This window comes from Ascaphus truei, chromosome 2 (assembly GCF_040206685.1).
Source record: "Ascaphus truei isolate aAscTru1 chromosome 2, aAscTru1.hap1, whole genome shotgun sequence".
In the NCBI taxonomy this organism is placed as follows: domain Eukaryota; kingdom Metazoa; phylum Chordata; class Amphibia; order Anura; family Ascaphidae; genus Ascaphus; species Ascaphus truei.
In genome coordinates this window covers 293,440,839-293,465,304 of record NC_134484.1, presented here as the reverse complement: position 1 = coordinate 293,465,304, position 24,466 = coordinate 293,440,839, and the positions used below count along the sequence as shown (strand labels likewise).

Here is a 24,466-nt window from a genome sequence, read left to right as displayed (position 1 = left end):
ACCCGTGTGAAGATTTGTATTTGGCCACTATGGCCCTCTCGGCTCGGCTGATCCGGGTCAGCTCTGCATTGCCTGCCTGCCCAGGCAGCACCCATGACAGGGGTTCATCAGGGTCTACAGGATCGCTTAAAATATCGGGTCCCATGGGCTCTATATCCCGGTGTTCTATTTTAATCCACCTATCCTGTAACTCCCTATCTCTCTGTTCTGGGGTGAATTCTCCTACGGCCCACCAATAGTCCACCACATCTTCCCTACGGATGAGAAACCGCGTACGGTCCATCCATGCTACATAACCTTCAAAGAGTGGGGCCCACCACCGGTGTTCCTTAAAGCGGTGTGAATCCCCTGAATCACTTTCCTCCGCATCCCCCCACGAAAATACCCCCGAGGTCCGTGCCGACCGTGGCAGGGACCACCGTGATGATCCCGGGGCCTTCCCTTCGGTTTTCTCGGTCGCAGGAGGCAACCACCGACCCACCGCTGCCTTACCCAATTCCCCCCCACCCCGGGAAATACCCTTGGTAGCGCAACTGTTCTGTCTTCCCCAGTCCGTTTCTCCTCCTCCCCCAAAGGTACGTCCATTAGTTCCAAACTAGGCGGTGACCCCCGGGGACACGTGATCGGGGCAGGGGTTTTACCTAGGGCGTGGGGTTGGGCATAAGGGCAAGCGATGGGGCGCCACGGGGCTACGACCCGTTCCCGGCTATCCGTGGACTGTTCCAGGGATGATGGCTCACCCTCCTCAGTCTGCGGCTCAGCCGTCCAGCTCTTAGGTCCTTGTGGTGATCGGGGACATCCACCCGATCGCCAAAGTGTTGCTGCTTCCTTTCCGACTGCTCCGCTGTATCCACCGGATGTGACGTCCTCTCCGGATCCGGAAGTGCCGCCATCTTGGGTGGGACCCCCATGCGGGATCTCTTCTTCGATGACGACATCCGGAAGTTCCGCCGTCGTCTCCGCACGTGCGTCTCGGTCCTGGCACGGCCTCTCCTCTGCTACACCTGCAACCGGGTCCAGGTAAGTGCACGAGCTTCCCTTACCATTCCGCAAGGGGGTAGGCGTCTCTCGCCCGTTGCCGCCGGATCCTGGGGCGGAAGGGCTCCGTCTCTCGGTTCACCGATCTGCGGGGGACGCCTGGCTTTCCATACTGCTACTCACGCCACGTGGTGTCGTCCTCCCTTTTTCCTTTCTGGGCCCCGCCTTCACCTCCGCTAACTCACGGAGATCCTCGTCGGAGTAATCTCCTTTCCCCGACTTAGGGGTCACCGATCGGGGCGATTGTCTCTTTCCTGCTCGGTCGAGGTGTGACCCGACCGTTTCGGTGGTTCCTGACCCAGCCGACTTGATCGGCTCCAGTCCCGGCTCTCCGGGACCTGCACGGCTAAGCCATAGTGCACCAGGGGACTCGGCGGACAGCTTAGCCGTATCCCCCGGGGGGTCTGTACTCTGGATTGGTATGAAGGTCGACATCGGCCAGAGATATAGCGTCCCGCAGTGGGGGCAGCGTGCCGCCGTGTTAACCGTACCTCCGGGCAGCTCGCATTGCAAGCAGAGCCCTACTACTGTCTCGGTGTTGGCCACCCTAACTACCAGTAGCCCGCCGGGTACCGAGTAGGGCTGGGTAGACACCATGGTGCCCACAGTTGAGGAACAGGCCATGTTTCTAGTGGGAGCCACTCGCTGCACTGGTCTCTCCAGGGCATTGGTTCCTCGCGACTGACTGATAGAAGTTGCTGGATCAGCCACTCCCTGATTCGGCTCCTCCTTCCGCTGACATAGCTGGAACCCGCCCCCAGGGGTTGCAATTATGGGCGGGTCCCACAAGGGAATAGTATGCCCCTTAATTAAGGCCGCGCCTTTCTCAGTCCTGGTGGGCGCGGTCAGCGTTTTCGCGCCCTTATCCCCATCCGGGTGGGGTTCTTTTCCCGCGGCCAATTCCCGCCTTCTCCTGGTGGCTGCCTTTCGTGCAAGGTAGCCATCCTTCTTGCACGCTACCTCCGCGGCCGGAACTACTTCGAGTAGTGGCGCCGTCTGTATATCAGTTCCTGCGCCCAGTGGATGCATTCCCACAGGCCATAGTGGAAAGTCACTCCCCCTGGTGGAAATCAGGGGAGGGTCCCATAGACTAAGCGGTTGACTCAGCACTGGGGCTGAGTGAGTCACTGTCCATGAAGGCGCAGCAACAGCTTTCGCGCCATGCCCCCCATCAGGGCGGGGCTCTCCTGTTCGCGCCGTAACCCCGCCAACTCTTTGCAAGTCCTGAACTAGCAGAATTCTCTGCGACTGTCCCACGCGGTCTCCCCGACAAGCAGGAGCCGCCATTTTGGATAGCACTGTCAGTTTGATTTCTGAATGAGGTAGCGTTCATTTGTTTGCAAGTCAACTGACATTCACTCTCACTGTGTTCTTCCCCGGTTATCACCACAACACATTCCTCAAGGGGGGCGCCTCGGTGTCCTAGGCAGGACAAAAACGGGGCAGCCACTGCTTTCGCTCCACTCCAGAGCAGGCTCGTAATAGACAATTAAGCAACCGTTTGCTCTTCAGTGGGACGCACGCCACGTGTGCTTTCCCCATCAGCATCCGGCCGCCATTTTGGACTATCCGCACCGCGCGGATCCTCCATTCTTGGGGTCGACATGTTCTCGTAACAATTATCGTACATGGGGCTCCGTTCTGCGGGGCAGCCTCCACACCGGTACAATAAAAATTGCTCTGATGCACCACCACATGTGTACCTAATGTAGGCTGGACTCATGTTGCACTACCTCAGGCTAGGCTCACTCTCTCAGTGACTGCTGTGACTCCTTCCTCCCAGTCTGTGCTCCCTATGGTAAGTGTCTGGAATGGGCTAGAGTACTCTGGCTCTTCCATGCAGTACTTGGGGCGTCTACCTGTCTTGGTTAGCCTAGCGCAGACCCTCTCCAGGATTCCTGACCACGTTAACAGGCTATCCCTTCTGGCATCCTACCAACTAGCACTACCTCAAGGTGACTCGGTCAGCTATAGCCCGGCTCCAAACCCCTCACTCCTTTCAGGCCCCTAGGTCGTCCCTGCGAACCGACAATATCCCGTCAGCCCCTGACCACCCCTAGGTCCGTCCCAACGCAGCACAAAGTGGCAGCAGACACTCTCCCTGTTTCCCAGTGTGCCTAGCTAAAGCCTGTCCTGTTGACAGGTCTGATCTCAGCAGCTCGCCTCCAAATGTAACGGCATTTCTGACTTGGCCTGACCCACCCAATCTCACATTGGCCCCTGTGGTCTAACCAGTCCTCATTACGGTGTAGTAGTGTCTGGTGGTGCACCTGTTGGCTACAGGACTCCCGAGTCTCCCGCATGATGGTGTATGGGGAGGACCCATCCAGACAGGCAGCTGAGGTAGTGTGCTGAGTCCTACCTAGATCCAGTGCAGCGCCTCCACCTCATCAGGGTCCCTTCGGTCACTTGGGGATGGTCCTGGTGAGGAACTCCTCTGTGGTGCTCCTCTCTGTACAATCACCCCACACATGTACACGAGAGGGTTTGTGATTAAGAGCATCTTTATTGTACGGTGGGCCATGCTGCCCTCCACAATGGGGTGTAATTAGCCCTCCATTGATCACCGTACTTCCCTTTGAAAGGTATAGTTCTCCTTAAATAGGGATTCCCTATCCCAGCCGGGATATCTTTGCTCTGTGCCAGGTCCCTGGACACAGACTCCTGCTTTAGCTACTATAACATAACTCCACTAGACTAGAACGTGTACTTGAACTAGCACTAGAACTACTTTTTGGACACAGTGCTGTGCCTTATGTACACTCTGGGGACTGACACAACTCTGACATCACCAACCAGGGAGTCAGAATCTGTGACCACTCCCACCCATACATAGGGCACCTCACCAGGGTGTGAGGGCAAACCTCCATAATTACTCCTGGCATGCCCACAACTTACCAGGCCTTACTGTCAGCAGGAGAGATGACTGTAGCCATTTTACATGACCGCTACATATATATATATCTGTATTGAAGCCTGGTAAGCACTTCAGGGACCATGGGTTAATGTTATGTTCAACTGGAATGTTGTAAAGTTGTCTGTAACCTTTCCAAGTAACTCTTTCTATGGTTGCTCTTTTAATGTTGCTGTTAAACCCACCAATCGGGCTGAGGCATATTGAAGACACCTGGCCTTGAATGTTTCAATATTGTGCCGTGGTGTAATGTATAAAAAGGGGGGGAGGGAGACCCCCAGCTAGATGTGGTAACTGAGAAGAAGATGTAGTAACTGGGAAGGAGCACTGAGTAACTGGGAGAAGCTGAAGTGTGAACTCCAGTGCTGGTGCCAGGCCTGGGGTCCCAATTGTCCTCTGGAAGTCAGAGGTCCTGGGCCAGTCGGGCACCCTGATACATATGGCAGCGTCGCCATATTCTGCGAGGACACGTGTGACATCGATGGGTATCTGCATTCCGTTGAGAACTATTTGAAATGCATGACCTACCTTATGACTGGGTCAAATACCCAGTCCCTCAGATGCGTGGCAAAGCAGCTGTGGTACACCGTGAGATTGTCCGGGAGGATACAACGGACAACCCGGTTGTGAAGGAGGTTCTCCTGGAACATTATGCCATTAACCCGGAAACCTACTGGACCCAGTTCAGAGCCCCTAACAAAGGGTCCAAGGAAATGCACCTCGAATTCATGTCCCAGCTAGAGCACCAATCTATAAACGATTGATCGTTGGGTGTGAAGTGACAACCTTTATGACCTGATGACTTTATGGTCAAAGAGCAGTTCATGCTGAAATGCTTGCAAAAAGGTGGGTCACTGACCACAAACCGGCCAGCGCGAGGTAAGTGGCTGCCCTGCCAGATGTCTACGTGGCTGCATGTCCGCAGCTGTGGAAGCAGCCCCTGGTACCCTTTTTAGCTGCTGTGCAATTCCAGCCTGACAGCCTGATCCCGACCAAACCAGTGTGGTGATTTGGTGGCCTGCCACAGCATATACCAGCACCCAGCCGGCACCCATCGAGTTCATTCATGAACGGCGGTGCTTCAGGTGCAAGCAGAGGGGGCACATGAAACACGACTGCCCAAGCTTCTCCAGCCCCAGGGAGCAGAGGCTGGGTATCGTACCCCAGCAACCCGAGCCATCACCTGGATAGGCAGCCAAGATGATCCAGCACACTCACCTACATTTCCAATGCCAGTCGCAGCGACCAATGCAACAAACCCCCTTATTCCAGCTGAACCAGCCTCTGAAGTTGTCACAGTCGGGCTTGGTGCCATAAGCACCTCCAATTGGAGACCTTTGGGGACCGGATGACAGTCGGTATGCTGTATTCCGGCCCTGCTGTTACTCTGGTTTGGCCTGATATGGTCAGATCAGAACACTTTTTACCTGGGTAGGGGATAAGGGTGACCCTGGCGTATGGGGCGCAGCAAATCCCTCCAAGTAGCCCGTGTGTTCCTGGACTGGGGTGCAGGCCAAGGCATCCATGATGTCGGCATTCTACCTGGATTAGATGCTGCAATGACTTCAGTTGACTCCGATGCAGCTATGAGGAGGACAATGCTGTTGCTTTGGCCACGGTGACTTGGACCCAACATCAGCTGTTGTTCAGAGTCCCAATACTGTACCCATACTTCCCAGACCTTTGAGCCTCCAGTCGTAGATGTTCCAGAAGAGGTTGCCTGGGTAAAATGAGCAGAGCCCGCCTTGACTGTGACTGATGTCCTTGACTGTGTGACGTGCGCCAGAGCAGAGTTAGACGTACAGACAGACCTGAGTTTGGAGGGCATCAGGCAGCATGCTGCTGAGCCATCCTCCGAGCCTGGATCTGAGCAGATCCTGTGGTGCCATGGACTCTTATACCAGGAAAAAACCCAGACAGCTCCCGGACAGACCATGGACAGCCAACTATCAGTTGGTGTTACCTAGTAAGTACCAGGCACAGTTGCTGCACGTAGCGCATGCAACCCCACTAGCAGGGCATATGGGGGTTATCTGTATGAGAGCCAGGCTGACCCAGAATTTCTACTGACCGGGGTCATGGAAGGCATTGGCGTTCTGCCGCACCTTTGATACCTACCAGTGAGTGGGGAGACAAGGCATGCTGGCGAAGGCCCACCTGAGGCCATTATTGGTGATCCGGGAACCCTTCCAGTTGATGGCGGTAGACTTCATCGGGCCTCTGATGATCCCCACTAGGTCGGGAAAAAGGTATATTTTAACGGGTACCCGGGTTGGTGGCTCTTTCCTCCTTTGACAGCCGGAAGCTGGCCGAGGCGCTCATAATTTGTTTTTACTAAGGTAGGCTTTCTTGGTGAGATCCTGACTAACCATGGAGCACAGTTCATGGGTGAGCTGCTCCAATGTCTCTAGTCTGTGTCTGGGGTGACCCCTCTCCTCATGGCCCCCTATCATCCTCAAACCAACGGACTGTGTGAGTGGGTCAATGGCACCCTGAAACAAATGGTGTGTGCATTTGTGGAGGCCAAGGGAGGGGACTGGGAAGAACACCTGCAGCACCTACTGTTTGCATACAGGGAGGTGCCACAGGAGTCTATAGGCTTCTCACCCTTAGAGCTTCTATAAGGGCGCCGGGTCCTTGGACCGCTTGACCTGTTATGGGAGGAGGAGACAACCACAATGGATGCAACGGTTCTCCAGTATGTGGTGGAGCTCAGGGATCGTTAGCTGATCTGATGCGATTAGTGCAGACTATCCTCAAGGGAGCTCAGACCAGGCAGAAGTGCTGGTATGACAGAAATGCCCACAGTAATAATAATAATAATAATAGCATGTTCTTGTATAGCGCTGCTAATTGTACGCAGCGCTTTACAGAGACATTTTGCAGGCACAGGTCCCTGCCCCGTAGAGCTTACAATCTATGCAGGGCAGCAGGTGCTTGTTCTAACGCCATCTCGCCAGAACAAGCTCCTGGCTGCCTGTTCTGGCCTGTACCTGGTAATCTGGTGGGTGAATGAGTCAAATTTCGTGGTAGCTCTGGATCAGGAGTTAGGCTGCGCTTATAGTGCCGGCTACGGATGACGTCTCCCGTCTCTGTAGCCCAAGCGAAAGTTGTAATTTGAGTTTGGGAGACGTCTCTTGCTACAAGGGGAGTGACGGAAGGCAGAGGGGCAGGGACAAGAGCAAGGGGGAAGGCTGAAATGGAGAGGAGTTGTAATTTCTGTTTGTATGCTGAATTTAATTTACTTTAAATTATGGGAGAATTTACTATTTTAAAGTTGTTCATATAGTGTGTTTCACTTGACAATCACACACACACACACACACACACACACACACACACACACACACACACACACACACACACACACACACACACACACACACACACACACACACACACACACACACACACACACACACACACACACACACACACACACACACACACAAAATCAGGGCCACCAACTGAAATCATGGGGTACAGGACAAATGAAAGGAGCAGGCCCCCCCAACCCATAGCGCACCTATCACGGAAAATTTTTTTTTAGCGCGCATCTTTTACTTAACCCCCCAATACATAAAAAAAACACCCTCATCCTCCCAATACATATAAAAATACAGCCTCACCCCCCCAATACATATAAAAATACACTCCAACCCCCCAATACATCTAAAAAATACCCCAACCCCCCCAATACATCTATAAAATACCCCAGCCCCCCCAATACATATATAAAATACACCGCCAATACATATATAAAATACACCCCCGCTACATATAAAAATCAGACTTACCTTGGAGATGATCTCCGGTCAGGCCGGTGACTGCAGGGGGTGGGGGTGAGCATTGTGCCAGTGACCGCAGGGGGGAGGCGGTGCTGCGGGGGGGCTGTGACTGTCGGGCTGGTGGTGCTGCGGGGGGGCGGTGGCTGGCGGGGTTCCGGCGGCTGGCGGGACTGCGTGGGGCCCGGCAGCAGGTCACAGCATTTGTTGCCAGCCCTGGCCCGCTGCACCGCCAATTGTGAATGGCACCCTCATACTGTAGGTGTTTATACTAGCTCTAACATAGATAGGGCAAATGACAATACATGAGGCATGATCACATATGCAATAGATACAGATATGTGAGTTAACAAATCTTGACAAGTGGAATCTTTATATCTCAAAAAAAGGACAATATCTTGTATAAATAAACTGGAATATACATTTCAGATAGAAAAGGTGGTGGTGAGGCAATAAATATTTATAAAAAGGACACAAAATTTATTTCAAAATTTAGACCTACAGATGCAGCGGCTTTTATTCGAACATTTCACAGAGCCGTTTTTGTGAACTCTGCTGTATTCCACGTGGCATATATGGGTTATTGTTCCGTGAAGGCTGCCATGAATGCCGCGAGTCGCACCTGTGTTTTACCGCTGTTGATTTTTTTTAATTACCTGGATTCTGGATTCTGATTTATTTGCAGTACTTTACAGTGACAGTATGTACTGTGCTATACTGTGTCAATTTGCAGGTGTTTAAAAACCAGATCAAAATTAAGTCATGCTAAAATGCCGTTTTCTACACCCAATAAAAACACTAGTAAACACGCGTCTTAACGTGAGAAAGTTTGAAGAAATCATGCAGGACGACCTGGGTATGCCCAGTAATACAAATTGTGCAAAGCTTTGGATAACGGCCGCTGCATCTGTAGAGGTGCTAATGTTTTTAGCTTGAAAATCCAAGCCGTTACCAATTTATTAATGGCTATAATTCTATCTCCACCTATATAGGAGGGTTTGGATAAATCTGTATTGTAATCCTGGTTCTAGCACTTTAGGGAACAGGGGCTAATGTTATGTTCAGCTTGAATGTTGCAAAGTTGTCTGTGACCTTTCCAAGTAACTCTTTCTATGTTGCTTTTTTAATGCTGCAGTTTAAGCTGCCATTAAAAAAAAAAAAAATCCCATTCAATATGTGCATCAATACAATCTGCACACTGACAAGTGATTAGCTAAGTTGCAGAACGATCCATTCTCCGGTAATCGATCGCTTTGCTCTGGTTTATTTAATTCAGTTATTGCTGCAAAAAAGTATCCACAATACAAAGTTCTGTGTAGAAGATCATGTGACCAGGCAGTTACTAAATACAGTACAATTGGTGCACTTCTAGAGAAAGGGCAGGGCTCAAGAGCCAGAGCCTGTCTCAGAAGAGGAAGGGTATATGACTTCGTAAAAGGTTTCTATAGAAACAAAATTGCTTGCTACATTAGAATACATTTTAAATGTCTTTAAAAATTGTTTTAAAAATAAATGCTACAAGTATTTTCTCATAGTACAGAACTGATTTAGTAAAAAAAAACACACATGTAGGATATAATAATAAGGATATTGCTTGAACTGCAGCTTTAATGTTGCTGTTAAACCCACCAATCAGGGGCTGGGGCATATTGAAAGGCACCTGGCCTTGAATGTTTCAATGTTGTGACATGATGTATAAAAAGGTGTGGAGCGAGACCCCTAGCTAGATGTGGTAACGGGAAAGAAGATGTAGTAACTGGGTAGAAGCTGCAGTGTGAACTCAAGTGCTGGTGCCAGGCCTAGAGTCCTGTTCCAGAGGACATTGCAGGGATGAAAGAACGGGAAATCTCCTTAGGGAAGTCCCGGCACCCAAGTCTATAGAGCAACCCAGTTTCCCAGTTGTTAGTGTTTGTGTTGGTTTACTGTAAATAGTTGTGGATACTTCTGTCTTGGAAGACCAGCCCTTTACACACTTTTTACCTTTCTGGGATCATTCACTAGGCAAAACAAGGTAGTGGAATAAAATGTAGTTTATTCGGGTAAACCTGTGTACACACAATGAATGTACAAAATACAGACAGAATACATACTTACTCAGGGTCTGGGGTCGAAAACTAGCCTCAAAACGGTGCAGGGCGCCTGCTTCGGAAGGCTTACCCTGATCGGGAAATAGTCCCGGGCTTCCTGGTCCTCTTTTCGGGTAGACTACCCAACCGTGACCGCTACTTTCTAAAATGAAAACTTGGACCAGGCGTCTGACTTAGCCTCAGCAAGGCAGGCTTTCCTAGCTCTAAAAATGAAGCCAGTTGCTCTGCTATTAGCAACAGAGCAACTTTGAAAAGCCTTCCTTTGCATCACCGACTCAAGCCAAAGATTGTCTGGTTCTCTGATCAAGCAGTCTCCTTATATAGACACCGCTGAGCTATCTCTAGCATGGAGGACAGACTGGTGAGCAATCAGAACAGGGGAAGTTTAGCCAGCAGCCAATCAGAATAGGGGCTTGTCTGGTTGCTGATGTCAGAGGAGGGGGTGTGCCAAATCGGCTCGAAAAGCCAGGCGAGTGGGAAATATGAATCGGCCAATGCAAAACACGCCTACCAGCAGCATCTTCCCCCAGCCAACCGCTGGGCAGGCTCCACCAGGTCAGGCAGTCCAAAAGGTGCCACAGCGGGGTGCTCTTTGTTCTCCGGACCTGGTACTTTGCCCCTCCCCGCTCACCAAATGGTCTTTTCACCTCTGGACATCCTTTCTCTCCTTTAAACTCAGATGTCTATACAGACATCCCGGTCATACCTACAATATGTAGATGCCTGGGCTGACTGTATAGACATTAATACATACAGTATAAAACATTAAAACACTGTTTTAATAAACTCATATCTCTTGGGGAACCTTATATATGTGGGGGAAATGGGTCTTGGATACTGGGGCTCAAAAAACAAATTTCTGGGGGACACTGTGTAGCCCCGGTGTAATTCACCTCGCGAACCCACAAATCATGTCTGCACATCGGGGAGAATTACGTGACTACCGGTAACTTTGTCCCTGAACTCCTGCAAACAAGATAACCCCATTTTGACCCAAATATCCCACCTAACACTCCCACTCCCAAAGTCTCATGTTTATTGGGAAAGGGGAACAGGTAAAACCCACAACAGGACAGTTTTTAGATATACATTACAGTGTCCCTGGCTTCTGGTGCTTACTTAGCTGCCAGGGACCCACGGATTTCAGGGGTAACCAGTCATGCTTCACCTTTATTATGAAGTGGCTACCCCCTACCGTCACAACTTATTTCCCCAATAAATTAATTTGATCAACTCTGTGTATGTCTGGAAAATTGATCGCTAGTGTGATAGTCCTGGTCTCCCATGACACGGATAAAATCCCAAAAATGGATGCAACAACTTGCTCAAAAACCCACAATGCCCTTTCATAATACCCAGCAATTAATGCTGAGGGGTTCACAGTCAAGGAATCAGAAATAGAACAATTACACCATTAAAGAGTACAGTGATTATTCACAATAGACTGGCACACAATGTACCTTTAAATATATGATTTAATAAACAATTGATACAAATATATAAATTGCGGATAGAGAAAAACAAAACATAAACACTCTTACATATAATTAATTAGGTAAATTGAGTGCCAGTCTATTATGAATCACTTTTCTCTTTTTCTAGCAGCTTTCTAACAGATACAGATAAACAAGCACAAGCAGATACGAAACATAATGAGCGCCCTGCTCATGAGAGCTTACAAAATTTTCAATCATGTGAATGTGAGTCAAGACGTCCTATAGCTTAGCACCCTTTTGTGCATCTTGGTCATATTCGAATTTATTCTGTAGACCAATATTTTGAACTAGTTTGTTACAGATCTTTTTGTGGCAAAAACAAAAGATAACACAATTAGTGCTAATAAAGTATGACTTAATTCTTCTCTATTTTAGATCAGTTCAACTAACTTGTTTTGAGTGTAATGGCTCTGCTTTTAACTGGGATGAAAGATTTTCTGTGCAGGCTGTGTGTACAGACTGCAACGAAACTGATGATATCTCGTTTTCTTGGAATCTATATTGGATTAATGCAACTGAAATAAACAGTATAGAAGGTGAGCATGTTTGTGTTGAAATAAATATACATGTGATTTTCTTTAAGAAGGATTTTTTGGGGGTCTCCAAATCTGGTAAAATGCATATATCAGACAACAAGTGCACACATGAATTACTCTCTATTTTCCTAATCTTACAAAATAAGTTTAGCACATTTATTGGCTATATTACTTTGTGTATATACTGTTGTATTATATTGTCTTTTCCATGCCTCCTGATGCATGTAGGTATGGATAAAATATTTTTTTTTATTAAGTATAGTATTTTAATCGCACGAATATATATATATATATATATATATATATATATATATATATATATATATATATATATATATATACACATACAGTGGTCAACGAATTACAAAAAAATCTACTCGCCGAACAAAAAAATCTACTCGCCACCCAGTACCACACATGTGCTGCTTGGGCCAATAGGAGCTCGCAACGATGTTAAATTCACTCGCCCGGGGCGTGCAAATGTATAGGTTTGTCGAACACTGCTGTGTATATATATATATATATATATATATATATATATATATATATATATATGTTATATACTCAGTCACTCCTACCACACATTGTGACCAAGCACTGCCATCTACAGCACATACTCCCTCACCTACTGTCTCTGTAAGCTCCCATTAAACCTCTTAGATTGTAAGCTCTTCAGGGCAGGGATTTCCTTTCCTATTGTATGATTTTGCTGCACTTATTGTATAATTATAATTCCCTGTACTGTATTATTTGTGAAGCGCTGAGTACACTTTTGGCGCTATATAAATAAAAACATACAATACGTTATACTATACCATAATATACCAACAGTTAAAAACTGATGAATATCAGCAATACTCTAGTAATATTATTAAACATTATATCTCGATTACAGTTCCCTTTTGCCGAGCACTAGAAACTATGGGGTCTTCAAGTTTATTTGGTGCAATTCTCCCTTCCATTGGAGCATCTACGGAAACATCAACCATGCAAATTACAAACAAATCAAGTGTTGAACTGCAGGCAACACCCATTCCCACACAAAAGGAATTCACAGGACAATATCCATTTGAGACTTCTCTCTCTCCAGCATTGGCGTCTGATGAGAATATGTATGTGAAGGAAACACCTGCATCTTCTTTTTTTAGCATTGAGGCATCTGAAAGCTCATTCACAGAAACAAATGCTCACAGCATCAGCAGAATTGTCTCACAGGAAATTGATCAATTAAACAATAGCACTACAATGTCAACATTTGATTTGGATATGCTGGACTTGCCTTACCCACTGCCTGGCATGCTAGAGGAAGGTCCGTCAAGAGGAAAGCCAGCCAGGGCCAGGAGGTCTGCTATTGGTACAAAGTTAAAGAATACAAGTCCTGATGCATCAGGTACTAATAATGACCCTTACATGTATTTTCTTATTTATATCTCTAATTTTATACACTGCTGGTATTTGTGGGCATAACAGGGTGTGTGTTGAATCTACATATGTATGTATATTTTTTATTTAAATAATTGATGCAGTGGTTTCCATAGAGAAATACAAAACAGTAACATCAGACAATAGGAAAGGAAATGTCTGAGAATCACAGAGAGTTTACAATTGACATTAGTGTCGTAGCAAAAAATCAAAGCTGATATATTGGGAGGAGCACAGGAGTGGGAAACATTTAAGGTGAGAAGGTGAACTTTGTAGGTGATCATGAACTTGATAGCAAGCCAGGTGAGGGATTTGAGGCGATCGTAATAAAGGAGGGAGACTTGTATGTATGTCTTTATATACAGCCATTAATGTACATAGTGCTTCACAGCAGTTAATACACGTGGCAATCATATAAATAACAAATAATATAAATAAAACATAAAGGGGAGAAGTGCTTCAGACATAAAATTTCCATTTAGGAAAAGAAGTCCCTGCTCCGAGGAGCTTACAATCTAATTGGTTGGTAGGAAGAAGGTACAGAGACAATAGTAGGGCATTCTGGTAAGTGTGTCTGCAAGGGGCAAAGGTTTATGTATGAGGTGTTTAATGTCAGCCATGGGGCTACTCATATGCTTCCTTAAAGTTTTTAGGTGGGTCTTAAAGGTGGATAGAGAGGGTGCTAGTCAGATATTGAGGGGAAGGGCATTCCATAGGTGTGGGACAGTCGATGAAAAAGGTTTAAGGTGGGAGGGGGATTTAGATACAAAAGGGGTAGAGAGAACACATCCTTGAACATAATGCAAGAATTGGGATGGTGTTATAAGAAGGAGCAGAAGAGTGTAAAGCTTTAAAAGTGAGGAGGAGAATTGAGTTTGCGATACAAGATTTGATAGGAGGCCAGGAGAGGGATTTCAGCAGGGGAGACAATGGACAGATTTTGGAAATGTAGAGTCATTCTGGCAGTAGAATTTAGGATAGATTGTAGGGGAGATAGGTGAGAATCAGGAAGGCTAGACAGCAGGAGGTTACAGTAATCGAGACGGGAGAGAATGAGGGTCTATGTCAGAGTTTATGCAGGCAAGCAACAGAGGATTGAGCGTATCTTGGTAATATTGAGGAGGAAAAAACGACAGGTTTTAGCTATCTTTTGAATGTGAGAAAAGAATGTAAGAGAGGAGTCGAGGCAGCATGCTTGGGTTACTGGGTGAATGATAGTACTTCCAACAGTAATGTGGAAGGAGGGAGTAGGGCCAGGTTTGGGAGGAAGTATTAGGAGCTCTGTTTTTGCGATGTTAAGTTTAAGTCGGCGGAGCGCCATTCAGGATTATATAGCAAAGAGACATTCAGAAACTTTAGTCTGTACAGCACGTGTAAGGTCACGGGGTAGAAAAGTAAATTTGTATGTCATCAGCATAAAGATGATATTGAACCTAAGAGATGTCATTAGGTCACCTAGAGAGAGTGTGTAAAGAGAAAAGAGAAGATGTCCCAGGACAGGGCCCTGGGTTACCCCCACAGAGAGATAGATAGAGGAGGAGGTGTTAGCAAAAGAGACACTGAAAGTACGATGGGAGAGGTAAGGGGAGATCCAGGACAGAGCTTTGTTACAAATTCCAAGAGTATGGGAATGTGAAGGAGAAGTCTTCAGTATCCACAGTATCAAATGCTGCAGAGAGGTTGAGTAATATGAGCAGTGTGTGATGACCTCTGTCTTTGGCAGCATGAAGGTCATTAGTGATTTTAGTAAGGGCTGTTTCAGTGGAGTAAGTAGTGTGGTAGCCAGATTGTAGAGGGTCTTGGAGAGAATAGGTGTTGAGAAAATGGAGCAAGCGAGAGAATACAAGACATTCATGAGGGTTTAGAGGCAAAAGGCAGGAGGGAGACAGGACGATAGTTAAAAAGACAGGTAGGGTCAAGTTTGCTGTTTTGAGTAATAGTATAACTGTTGCATGTTTGAAGGAAGTAGGAAAGATACCAGAGTAGAGAGAGGAGTTAAAAATGTGCGTGAGCATAGGAATTATAGTAGGAACAAGAGGTTTTAGGAGATAGGAGGGAATGGGTCAAGAGGGCAGGTGGTAAATGGAGAAGAGGAGATTAGCAACAACACATCTTCTGTGCGACAGCGGCAAAAGAGTCAAGGAAGGCAAGAGGAGAGTTAGGAAGAGGTGTAGGATGGAAGCGGGATACAGAGGGGATGTCCTGAAGTATGGATTCCACATTTTCCCTGAAAAAGTCTGCAAAGTCCTGAGGTGAAAAGGAGGAAGAAGAACAGGGAGCAGAGGGTGGTCTTAGTAAGGAGTCAAAGACAGAGAAGAGTCGGCGTGGGTTAGACTTGTGCATGTTGATTAGTGAAGAAAAATAGGTTTGTTTAGCTTGAGAGAGGGCAGAGTTGAAACAGGATAGCATAAATTCGTAGTGAAGGAAGTCTGCGGGAGTGTGAGATTTCCTCCAGAGGCGTTCAGAGGAACGAGTGCAGGAACGCAGCATGTGCACGTGGGTATTTAGCCAAGATCTGGGTTTAGAATGGAAAGAGCAGCAGAGAGAAAGCGGGGCATGAAGAGCAAGAGAGGAGGATAGGGCAGATTTGTAGTTCCTGACCACGTTGTCGGGGTCTGGAGCAGAACTGAGAGAGGAGAGGGAGGAGCGTAAAGTGAAATCCAAAGCTGGTAGGTTAATAGAGTGCAGGTCTCTGCAGAAATGAGGGGTAGATAGAGGTGGAGAAGGGGAGGTGAGAGGGAGAAAATGAGATGAGGTGATGGTCAGAGAGAGGAAGGGGGGAAATGGAGAAATAGAAAGAGAAACATTTTTAGTGATTACCAGGCCTAGGTAGTGACCATCCTTGTGGGTGCTGGCTACAGTCCACTGTTGAAGGCCAAAAGAAGAAGATAGAAAGGAAAGCGGGAAGCCTAAGGATGAGAGGGGTCATCAATGTAGCAGTTAAAGTCCCGAAGAGGAAGAACAGGGGAGTCTGAGCAGAGAAAGAAAGAGAGCCAGGATTCAATGTGAGAGAGAAAGACAGAAGGAGGATGAGTAGAGGTAGGTGTGCAAAAGATGACTGTCACTGGACAGAGAGAGGAGAGAAGATCTGGACAGTGTGAGCCTCAAAGGAGGGAAAAACAAGAGAGGGAGGAATAGGAAGGGTTCGGTAACGGAAGAGAGAGGAGAGCAAGAGCCCCACGCCTCCACCCTTGCCATTAGGGCGCAGAGTGTGTGAGAAAGAAAGGCCACCATAAGAGAGAGCAGCTTCCAGAGCAGAGTCAGACTGAGTGAGCCAGGTCTCAGTTATAGCAAAGAGGAGCAGAGAGTGAGAGAAAAAGAAGTCATGCACAGAGAGGAACTTGTTAGAAAGGGCGCATGCATTCCAAAGGGAACCGGAGAATGGGAAAGAGGAGGGAGGGTGCCAGGGGATGGGTATGAGGTTAGAGGGGTTGACAACAGAAGGAGAAGAAGTTGTATGTGGAAGGCGAGGATGAGAGCATACAAAAATAAGACAGGGACCAGGATTGGGAGAGATATCCCGAGAAGCAAGAAGGAGAAGCATGGAAAGAAAGAATGTGAGGGGAGTATTTGTAAGGGTGTGTTTTACTGCAGGGGATATAGCTGTGTAGTGTCAGGTGGCACAGGTAAGAAAGGAGTTCATGTGAACTGAGAAGTGGCAAAGGAAGGAGAGGGAGATACATGAATAGAGTTAGAGACATAATGAGACTGATAGAAAGAAGCACATATTTTGAAAAGAAATGAGGTCAAAGCAAATAGAAACAGTATCGTGGCATGGCAGCAATAGTTTAGAGCGGAGATGTGCAGTCTGAGATAGATAATATCCTCCTTTCCAGCGTAGTTCCAAATTCAGGATTATGGGGCAGTGCAGTAGGTTTTGTATTGTCCACTTTTTTCACTCCTGTTGAACTCCCTGTTCAACTCCACACTGCATGCTACTTAAAAAAGTGGCTACTTTAAATATGTAGGAGAAAATGTATGCAGAGTAGACAGAAGAAAGTTAAATGATTCTAGCTGCAGAATTTTAGATAAATTGCAAAGGAGAGATTTATGAGGCAGGGAGGCTTGTTAGCGGTATGTTACCATTATCCAAATGGGAGAGAATAAGGGCATGCAGAAGCAGTAGAGTGACAGAGAAAAAGTCTGATCTTGGCAATGTTACTAAGAAAGAAGTGACACAGGTAGCCCTGTTTCCCCTAGAACACAGGAAACTACTGATTGCTGCCCTTATACCTGTTGGCTCCAGGAGCCTGAGCCTCTGCCATGGAGAGCCTGGGAGTGTATACTTACTCTGATGCACCGCCTCCACCTGTGAGGGATCCTAGCAGAGCGGAAGCAGCCACTCACAGGACACAACAATACACACAGTGTAAAATAATGCAACCTTTACTGTGAAGCGATTGCTATGAATTTTGGGATTACTCTTCCTTATGAGTAAGTTACAGATACACAGTTACCATCCGCCTTACAGGGCTTATTATCCTGAAGTGCTACGCACCAATGTGTCCTACACCGTGTCCAGAGAGTTCCACAGTGTGTAAAGTCCCTTGGCCACTAGTCCCACAGTGTCCCCAAAGAACCCACCCTTATAGGCGTGATCAGTGCCTGGGTATAGACCGGTATGTTGGTGCACTTGTAGACTGTTACCTGCCGGGCGCGACAGCATCTGGTCTGATGATGCTTCACAAAGGATTCGCCGATCCTCCCATTCACCGTGACATCGTCAAGGTGATCCCACCAAAGGCAATGCCTCTGCAGTCTCTTCAGTGAAGCCTGATCTCAACCCTCTCTGCAAGGAGTTCAGAATCTGCTGTGTCCCTAATATATTTAGTCACTAAAGGTATCCGTTCCCTAAGCTAGGGTCTGTCCCAGTAGCAGCCACAAGCTATGGATGACTCAGGGCCTACCTTGGGCCTAGGGGAGTATATGCTGGCCTAGTGTAGAGGCTTACATGCCCTCCACATGGACCTTCTGTCCCCTACCTTTCCCTGTCAAACTCTGCCACGCTACCTCCTGTGACACACTTCCTTATCCTCCCTTCAGCACTTCTCCAGCTCCTATTCGCTCTCTGGGACCCTCCAAAGGCTCATGGGACTTGTAGTGCTTTCCCATAGCCTCCCTGATTGGCTAGTGTTTGCGCGCTTTTCCACTGCGCATGCGCGACCTAGAATGGCCACTGCTGCTTTGCGCATGCGCGAGCTTCCCTAAAATGGCGACTCCCTCTGCAATCACCCGAGCCCCTGGCGATGCGATTGCCCTCTCGGCGCACACCGGCAACCTCCTTCTACATGCTCCCTCCCTCAGAGCTCCTCTCGCCACCTTCTCAGCAGGTTCACCCCAGCCTCACGCCAACTTTTCCTGTCATAAGGATTTTGGAAGAAGCTCGCCTTCTAGAGCCGCGATTAGCCTTGATAAACTAAATCGAGGCTACTAGAATTGCATGAGTTTCAGAACCTGCCGATAAGTGGATTATCGCCGCTCACCCGGCGTTGTGTTTTGGACGGCTGAAAAAATTGGTGATTCATGGTTTTATCACCCACTTATCGAGGCTTACTGAATAGCAGTAGGCATTTTGGCTTTGATAAGTGGCTTATCGAGGCTAATAGAATAGGCCCCTTAGTCTACAATGAACTACATTAACAAAACCCTGTTAAATCAGAGCTCATAACATGAAATTAACTAAATTGTAACCAAACTTATTTTCCCTGAGGGTTATTGTATCCAAAAAGCTCATGAGAGTCTGGGGGAAAGAGAAAGAGGGAGAGGGAAAGAGACTGGTGGAGAGAGAGCCAGAGAGAGAGACTGGGAGAGAGACAGCTGCCCGTGAACTCACCTAATATGCCTGGTAAATGAGACAATTCTGAATATGCAACATATATTCAAATGATTTAAATTAACATATTTTCCAGATATCTCCAGTGTGTTCACAGGTATCTCATCATATCTCATCACATGTTGTATAGAGGAGCGATATGAGAGGTTGTGATGGGAGGGGGTAACCAGGCTATATAATAAAGATCAAGTCAATTTTGGTTACCCCTGCTCCATCTATAAGGGTCCAAGAGAGTTAGCTCTCGGGCCCAGTAACATTGGATTATTGCATTGAACTATGTTTGCAAAAATGTAATAAAACCATTTTTTGTGTTTTTTTCCCTTTCCGGGCATGCAATCAAGCAGGGATTGTTGGTGTATGAGTTTCAAGGTTTTTTTTGCAGAAGAACCATTGTCAGAATGTGTCTAGCCGGTCGGGATCCAAAGTTACCGGTTCCCCCACAAATGTACCCGGGAATCATGCCTGATTCTCGGATACATGTAGGCACATTGTCCCGGCAATTCCCTTGAAATCGTAACAGTGACTCACCACTAGGCTGCCCTGCTTCAGCATAAATCGGAAAGGAGAATGAGGCACAGGAATAAATGTGTATCTCTTGAGCTGAGGGAATCCCTGGGTTCAGGGGGGTATCCCAGCTAGTGCCAAGGTGACCCAAAAACAGTATATTGTTTGTGGGTGACCAACCGTACATAAGGTTGGGGGAACTCTGAGAGTCCAAACTGTCAAAGGGAAAGTGTGTGGGGAAATAAGGCAGACAGAAATAAAGACAACATTTTTTCCTTTTCTGTTCCCTGTACCCTAGCGACTCCAAACTTTGGGAGTCTAAGTGGTCTATGGTCTAAACATTCATAAGCCACTTATCGAGCATTTATCAGCCAAAATACCTACTATGATTCTGTAAGCGTCGATGAGTGGGCGATAAAAGATTGCCAAAATTATTAGCCTTCGATTGTGAGAGTGGATAAGCCACTAAGCAGCAGGTTCTGAAACTCGTAAAATTCTAGTAGCTGGGATTAGCTTATCGAGGCCTATTGCGGCTCTAGAATGGCGAGTTTCTCCCCAAATCCTCATGCCAAAGAAAGTTGGCGTGAAGTTGGTGAGAATCTGCTGAGAAGAGGCGGGACGGGACTTAGAAAAAAAAATTAGTTTTTTCTGCATGGGATTGATGCCTGGAGACTCTGGAGCTGATATAGTTACATAGTTACATAGTAGATGAGGTTGAAAAAAGACATACGTCCATCAAGTTCAACCTATGCTAAATTTAGACAACAGATACTTTATTCTATATCTATACTTACTTATTGATCCAGAGGAAGGCAAACAAAAAACCCCATTAAGGGGAAAAATTAATTCCTTCCTGACTCCAAGAATTGGCAATCGGATTAATCCCTGGATCAACATCCTTCCCATGTATACTTATTTGCAGTGGTGGACAAATCACCAAAAAATCTACTCGCCGAACAAAAAAAATCTACTCGCCACCTAGTACCACACGTGTGCTGCTTGGGCCAATAGGAGCTCGCTACAATGTTAAATCCACTCGCCCGGGGCGTGCAAATGTATAGGTTTGTCGAACACTGCTTATTTGGTATATCCCTGTATACCTTTCCCATCTAAAAAGATGTCCAAACTTTTTTTGAACAAATCTATTGTATCTGCCATCACAGTCTCCATGGGTAATGAATTCCACATTTTAACTGCCCTTACTGTAAAGAACAACATAAACAGACAGACAAGTTCCTCCTTGAATGCACTCAGAAAGGTAAGTCAGAGCGATATGGTTGATAACATTAAAAACCTTTTAATCACCAAATAGTAAGAACATATTGTATAGAGGGAAATGGTAGAAGTAGTCCACGGCCAGTCCCTTAAAACAAACCAATAAAAGATCTTCCTAAATAGGTGTATGGAAGATAGTGGGGACAATACACCACCTAGGTGTGGGCTACAGAAAACTGCAAAGTCTCGCCACAAAATAACTTCAGACTTGAGAACCTGTCCTGTTGGCAGGAATTCTATTATCAAAAACCAGCACACCTATAGAAAAAAGTATGCTGATACTAGATCTGAAGAAGGTGTGGGCTACAGAAAACTGCAAAGTCTCGCCACAAAGTAACTTCAGACTTGAAAACCTGTCCTGTTGGCAGGAATTCTATTATCAAAAAACCGGCACACCTATAGAAAAAAGTATGCTGATACTAGATCTGAAGAGGCGGTTCATATACAGTTCGTGAGTAATAAAGCCCTTACATCCGTATACATAGACCACAAGGAATGGGGGTGTATGTCAACTCCAGAACACAAATGAAGTCAACGAATGATGTGGAGAGTAATACATATAACATAAATTAAACCACATACATAGCTATTAACTACGTGGCTAGTGAGTAGTAACCTCTGCGTAGGGCAAGCACAAAGCGTGCTCTGCTAGTGCCCAGAGGCACGTTTCAGTGACCGTATCCAGTTATGGCCTCAGAATAATATAACACAGTTAATGCAGAGGTCACTGCCCAAACAGGTGTATGGACGATAGTGGGGACAATACACCACCTAGGGGTGGGCTACAGAAAACTGCAAAGTCTCGCCACAAAGTAACTTCAGACTTGAGAACCTGTCCTGTTGGCAGGAATTCTATTATCAAAAACCAGCACACCTATAGAAAAAAGTATGCTGATACTAGATCTGAAGAAGGTGTGGGCTACAGAAAACTGCAAAGTCTCGCCACAAAGTAACTTCAGACTTGAAAACCTGTACTGTTGGCAGGAATTCTAATATCAAAAAAACCGGCACACCTATAGAAAAAAGTATGCTGATACTAGATCTGAAGAGGCGGTTCATATACAGTTCGTGAGTCATAAAGCCCTTACATCCGTATACATAGACCACAAAGAATGGGGGTGTATGTCAACTCCAAAACACAAATGAAGTCAACAGATGATGTGGAGAGTAATACATATAACATAAATTAAACCACATACAAAGCTACGTAGCTAGTAAGTAGTAACCTCTGCGTAGGGCAAGCACAAAGCGTGTTCTGCTAGTGCCCAGAGGCACGGTTCAGTGACCGTATCCAGTTATGGCCTCAGAATAATATAACACAGTTAATGCAGAGGTCACTGAATAGGGTCTCTGCTAGATGGAAATACAGAGGTTCACTGAGTGGAGTCTCCCAGATAGCAGGCAACAGAGGCACTGTACTTAATCAGAGTACTCCTGGCAGTATAAATCAGTGCATAAGATGTTGTCCATAATGAGTGTTGCACAGAGTGATGTTGCCCTAAGTGTGTGTGGGTTACCCCTAATAATGCTAACAATATGGACCCCCCAGATAACACTCGGTTTAAGGAGAATGTCTGTCAGAGGAGCGGCTATAGTATATGCTGCTATCAGGTACAGTGACCTCAAAAAATACCTTCTGACTGACCACCCATAGTATAACTTAGCTTTATGGGGACTGGGGTTGTCCGTTGCAGCAGCTCACGATCCTACAGTGTAGGCAGAGGGGGGCGGGGTGCCGAGTTGAAGGGTTGTAGCCTGCTAAGTCAGCAGCTGCAGCCGCAGCAGTCTCATCCCACTGCTAGGAGGCGTCCGCTCGGTGTGATGACGTCATCACGTTCTGGTTACTGTAAAGAACCCTTTCCTTTGTTGCTGGTGAAATTTCCTTTCCTCCAACCTTAAGGGATGGCCCCGAGTCCTTTGTACTGCCCGTGGGATGAATAGTTCTTTTGAAAGCTCCTTGTATTGTCCCTGAATATATTTGTATATAGTTATCATATCCATTAACATCAGCACTGGAGACCCCCAACATAAATCCCATGCAATAAAAATGCATTTACAGACAACTTCATTATCTTAGCGGCTAACTGCCAAGGCAATTAAGGGGTTAACCCCTCGCGCTACCCACCAAGGGACAAATATCCCCTTCACCCGCCCATGCTACCCACAATAAACACTAACACCCATCTCCTCTACCCCCACATGATTGATACCAGAGGCCGCGAGTGTTTGGATGTCCTCAGATGGTCCACGCAGGTGTCCAGGGGTCCTAAGGTGGTCCCCTGGGTGTGTGGGCCCTTGGGTGTCCCAGCAGGTGTCTGGGGATTCCCAGGTTGTGTCTGTGGGTGTCTGGGGGCCCTTGGGTGATCCTTGTGGGTGTCCGGGTGTCCTCAGGTAGTTCCCACAGGTGCTGTGGGCCCTCGGGTGGTCCCTTCTGGTTTCCGGGGGTCCTCAGGTGGTCCCCACGGTTGTCTGGGGGCCCTTGGGTGATCCCCTGGGTGTGTGGGCCCTTGGGTGTCCCAGCAGGTGTCTGGGGGTCCCCAGGTTGTGTCTGTGAGTGTCTGGGGCCCTTGGGTGATCCTTGTGGGTTTTCGGGGGTCCCCAGGTAGTTCCCACGGGTGCAGTGGGCCCTCGGGTGGTCCCTGCTGGTTTCCGGGGGTCCTCAGGTGGTCCCCACAGTTGTCTGGGGGCCCTTGGGTGATCCCCGCAGGTCCCCTCTGGCTTGCATTACCAATCATGTGACAAACATTTTTTTTTGCTAACATTTAAATAAATACACCCCCTGCCTCCTCACCCCCTTTCCCCCTAACACAAACAGTACAGTAATGGGCAAAATAACTATTATGCAGATATGGATAATAGCTCATTTGCCCATTATTAAAAAAAACATTAGCCAGCCACCATAAATAAAGTAAATAAAACTTTTTACTTACCCTTGCCATCATGAAGGGCGTCCTCATCAGCATACTCCAGTTCCATGCCAGAAAGAATACAAGAGAAAATACATTCTAATGGCCCCTAACCCCTTAATTACTTTAGCAGTTAACAACAGCTATTATAATTAAATGGGGCACGAAACGCGTAGGAGAGCTGTACTCTCTACCGTTTTTTAATGCAGCCTGAATAAATACGTTTTTATTGCCACTTGACCTGATTCTTGCCACTGTGCACCCTACACAACACTTTTGGATACCTTTGGATCACGGATGCGGTTGCACGCCTGAGGACCTGCAGGGGAATAATAGTGACTACATTTTATCCTTGAAATTCCTTAGGAGAGGAGAAATGAAGACTCCCTCACCAGACGAAGCTAGGGATTGATGTGTCTACATATGACATTGGAATTTGTGAATTGCATTATAACTATTCATATTTCCCTTGTATGGTAACCTCCATATATATATACTGATTATAAGGAACCAAGCATTTGAGCTCCTACAGGAACCTATATATATCTATACATTGGTAAAGGGAATACCCGGGCGCTACCCCACAACTCCTTTTTCTCCGTATTTTCTAAGGCTTCTCCTTTTTCTCTATATATCTGTACATGCCTGATAATTTCTACCACCACGTGAG

The 24,466-nt window shown here is 46.8% G+C and overlaps 1 protein-coding gene across 1 annotated transcript in view; it reads left to right on the top strand.

Annotated features, from left to right (window-relative positions):
• LOC142488223 (polycystin-1-like protein 1) overlaps positions 1-24,466 on the top strand; it is a 298,659-nt gene that overhangs the window by 265,049 nt on the left and 9,144 nt on the right. The window contains exons 13-14 of the mRNA XM_075588596.1: positions 11,696-11,856; positions 12,752-13,246. Of these exons, the coding sequence (XP_075444711.1) occupies positions 11,696-11,856; positions 12,752-13,246 (656 nt within the window). The remainder of the gene's footprint in view (positions 1-11,695; positions 11,857-12,751; positions 13,247-24,466) is intronic.